This window comes from Arachis duranensis, chromosome 5, assembly GCF_000817695.3.
Source record: "Arachis duranensis cultivar V14167 chromosome 5, aradu.V14167.gnm2.J7QH, whole genome shotgun sequence".
NCBI lineage: Eukaryota > Viridiplantae > Streptophyta > Magnoliopsida > Fabales > Fabaceae > Arachis > Arachis duranensis.
In genome coordinates, this window is record NC_029776.3 from 3,689,697 (window position 1) to 3,693,863 (window position 4,167).

General features: G+C 36.5%; 1 protein-coding gene across 1 annotated transcript in view; it reads right to left on the minus strand.

The window, feature by feature from the left end:
• Window positions 1-320: 320 nt before the first annotated feature.
• Window positions 321-4,167, minus strand: part of LOC107487409 (ubiquitin domain-containing protein DSK2b) — a 4,400-nt gene continuing 553 nt past the window's right edge. The window contains exons 2-9 of the mRNA XM_016108047.3: window positions 3,095-3,790; window positions 2,778-2,992; window positions 2,600-2,710; window positions 2,054-2,112; window positions 1,709-1,737; window positions 1,163-1,252; window positions 941-1,092; window positions 321-612 (exon numbers count right to left, since the gene is read on the minus strand). Coding sequence (XP_015963533.1) covers window positions 944-1,092; window positions 1,163-1,252; window positions 1,709-1,737; window positions 2,054-2,112; window positions 2,600-2,710; window positions 2,778-2,992; window positions 3,095-3,790 — 1,349 coding nt within the window. The 3' untranslated portion in view covers window positions 321-612; window positions 941-943. The remainder of the gene's footprint in view (window positions 613-940; window positions 1,093-1,162; window positions 1,253-1,708; window positions 1,738-2,053; window positions 2,113-2,599; window positions 2,711-2,777; window positions 2,993-3,094; window positions 3,791-4,167) is intronic.

Consider the following 4,167-nt stretch of genomic DNA (forward strand, 5'->3'; position numbering starts at 1 on the left):
GACAAACCCTAACAGGATCGCACTGCACTAAAGCCAAGCTTCATTTGTCTTTCTTGTATACAAGAAATTAAATCTGGCAGGTAATTCCAACTTTCTCTTTTACCTTCCTCTTTATACATTGCAAAATGAATAATTAGAAATTACATTTTCTTTTGGATGAAGCCTGTTTTGAAATAAGTTTTCATGTTTGAATAAATAGAACAAATAGAAAGCAAATGTGTAAAATTATCATCCACTGGCCTTTCGTTTTTCCTTTCCTTATGCAAAAATTACAACATATCAGAAGCATTAACAATTATAACTTATTTGGTGTAAAAATATTTAAACAGCTGTAAATATAATATTTTCCGGATTAAGTACTTGAAAATAACCCAAGTTGGAATTATACGTATATGGTACAAAAGGCCGGTACTTTCTTGCATGTGAATGTATAATTAAAAAAATGTAAGTATTGGAAAGTTTACTACATTCTATAAATCATGTATAAGGGGAAAAAATCAACAGATTTGTTTAAAACAATTCCCATGACGAAAATAGAAGCGAAATTGATTAATATCTCACACCAATTTTTAGCATTTGGGATTTAATTGCTAGTCTCGTGTCCGTTCCCACCTGCCAAATCAGTAATTATGAAGTTATTGAAGCATTTACACAAATAATATCAATACAAATAGTGTCTAGAGGAAAACGCATGTCTATACTTATTTCAATATTTTAGTATATATACAAGAAAACGCATGACATCACAAGTTAAAATGGGATCACAGATCAATCTAAATCTATAACGTACACCAAGTCAGTTCTGGCCATGATGATTTGGATAGAATCCTGATTCTATTTATAATTCCAAAGGACCTTGAACCCCAACTGATAACTTCAAAACGACAAAACTAGGAGTTCACTGAAGGACCTTCACAAAAATGAAATCAGCCAACATTACCTGCTACTGTCCAGAGTTCCCCAAAAGGCGCTCAACAGCTGCATGAACATTCCCCGACGTGGCAATAAGAGCCCTTATGTTTTCTTGCGTGTCGAAGAATCCCATCTCTTGCAGCTGCGAAAGTTGGGTAGCATACAGCTGCTCAGGTGGTTCTGAGAATACAACAGTCAATTAGAGCAGTGTAATATGATTGGAGAATTGGAGGATAACAATAACACTAACCATTTGATCTGTTTGGAACAGCTAGGCTGCCAGCTCCAAGTCCGCCAAACATGCTCGATAGCATTTCCAAACTCAAGTTGTTCATCGATCCTACCAACAAGAACAACCGATGGCAATTACTGAAAATGCTTATTGCATGCAATCAATTGGAAAAACCATTCCTGAAGAGTGATATTTTTCAACACCCAAACCCAATTTCATGATTTATGAAATAAGTAATAAGTAAAAAACCATTCTCCAAACAATTATTTTCTTCTCTAGTTTAACAAAAAGAAATAAGTAAAAGAAAAAACCAATTATCCCTACTTCTTCACTTATATAGCACATATGCAGAAATATAGAAGGGGAAACCCATTCACAGTATTAAATAATAAACAATTAAACAGGTCCAAGACTTGTAATTCAAATAATTATCTATTGGAAATCTGAAGATATATCAAACATTATGAATTGACAATGCATGACTACAACAACAAAATACTCCAATAAATCACATAATTCTATGGACACTGGACAGTAACCAACAATGTCATTTGTCTGCCTTACCAGGGCCTCCACCTGTTTGACCTGGTTCCCTGTAATAAATGCACAGCAGATTAGATTACTGGAGCATCAAGCCAGCAACAATAAGAAACAAAATAAAATTCAACAAATTCATCAGAATTCATAAGTACTTATTTTATAACAAGGAAAATTCACATTCAAAGGGCATTCTATTGTGTACAATTCTTTCCCCAGAGAAAAAAAAGTTTAAGGTGAAAGGAAAATCCTCCATTATTGGCATGTTTCAGCAAAAAGTTAGCAACAATTAATGAGAGTTCCTTTTTTTTCATGGGGTAAAACAAATTTAGCATATGAGAATGGAAATGCCACGTTTTCTCCATTACTTACTGTGTTGATTGTTGCTGACCAAGCTGGGACAAGAGAGCTTGCTGGAAAGACATAAGTTGCTGCAATAGAACACACATTAATGAGAAAATTATTTTGTATATATTACTTTAGCAAACAAAATACTACAACCTCATTATCATATTAGATCGTAGTTTAAAGAACCCGGTCTTAATACCTAAAGAAAAGCATCAAATTTAACCCCAGAATGTAAGTCAATTTTTCTTGAATGCTTAGCAAGGAGGGCCATTATCCAACAATTTGAACTAAGCAGCCCATATCCCACTATGACTGGCACTCATCATTTCTTCAATACTAATTACTAAATACAAGTCTATAACCCATTACAGAATAAACTAAATGCAAACGGCTGCACCAACATTCAAAATTAACATTCTTAATAAAGGCATAAAGCACATAAGCATGACTATGTTTCAGTTTGAGATCACATAGTTATTAATGGACGTAATGACATGCAATCAACCCTGTGTTTGAGGGAGAAAACTAAGTCATATTCATCAACAAATTTGAAACAATAAATCTCTCAACCTGCAGGGTCTCTGGTGAGGAAAATAGACGAAGAAATTCTGGGTTTTGCATCACTTCTCTGAGAGAATTTAAATCAGGCATGCCACGCTGCTCAGCATTGACTCCAAGAATCTAAAGTAAAAAAGGATGTTAGATATGTTCAACATATGCACAACTCAGATGGCACATATGTAAATACCTGATTCATAGTCTGCGGATTGGAGAGGATACTTTGCATCATCTGTGAAATAGCTGGATTTTGCATTAACTGTGTGAGTAAAGCAGAATCTGGCATGCCACCCAACATACCATCAAGATCGGGCAGACCAGCCCCTCCTAAGCCAGTGGGTGGTGTCTGCTGCCGAGCATCCGCACCAGTAGTTGATCTTCTAGTGGTATTTTGGGCACCTCCAGCTGCAATATTTAAAATGAATTAGCATAATAGTACTTGTCCCAACCCCTCGAAAATGTAGCCAGTAGCTTTAGAAAAGGAAGAAATTAAGTATGAAAACTTACTCCCAGCAGATGACCAAGGATTGGGAAGTGGGTTAGTATTGGGCACGGGGGAAGTTGCATCAGAACTAGTAGTTGAGGGATTTGTCGCTTGGTTCCTAACTTGTTCATTTCCTGTATTACCAGTCATTGTAGTGGCATTTAGAAAGGGCTCTTGAACATTTTCGTACATACGCCTCAGCATGTTGAATCCCTCAGGAGAGGATTCAATGTTGCTCATTGCTCTGTCCGTATTCCTCATCATTTCGCGCATGATCTCAGGATTCCTTGTAGCTTCAAGTGTTTGGCGAAGTGTGCTGGGATCATTAAGGATGTGTGCTAGCTCAGGGTTTCGATCCATGAGCTCTTGCATCTGTGGGTTATTCATTATAAGATTCCGCACTATCTCGGGATTATTTATTAAATTCTGCATGGCAGGTGTGTTCATTATTTCCCTCACAATATTGGGATTTGACAAGAATGGTTGCTGCATCTGTTCAAGATCAGGAAAGCCCGCTCCAAATAAGCCACCAAGGCCATTGCCCCCCATCCCATTGAGTCCTAACCCAGGGAATGGTGAAGCACCTAAGCCCCCACCCTCAGTAGCACCGGCACCTCTCGTATTAGCTGTGCTGTTAGCACCAGTACTATTGGTCCCACTACCAGCACCTGAAGGCGCAAAGCCACGAACCAAATGGACAGTGTGGTCTGCCTCCAAACCTATAAATATGAATACAAATACAAAGATTAATTGTATAAAGTATTCAAAAATTATTTCCACGTTACATTCAACTCGAGGAACACAAAACATAAAACATTCCATCCGGTGCCTAACCAAACATGTGCAAATAGAATATCAACGATGTCGACATTCAACAAATTAATACTACACTATTAGTCTATTACGAATTGCAAAGAGGCTGATTCCATAATCAGAACTTCTAATTAAAGAATTTGAACCTAAAAACACAACAACCGTGGTAATAAAAAAATTAAAAAATTCAAAAAATACAGAATATAAATCTTTCTATATGATTTGAAAAGGCAGGAAATTAGAACTGTTGAGCAAAACCTATAAATCAGAATAAAGTAAATAA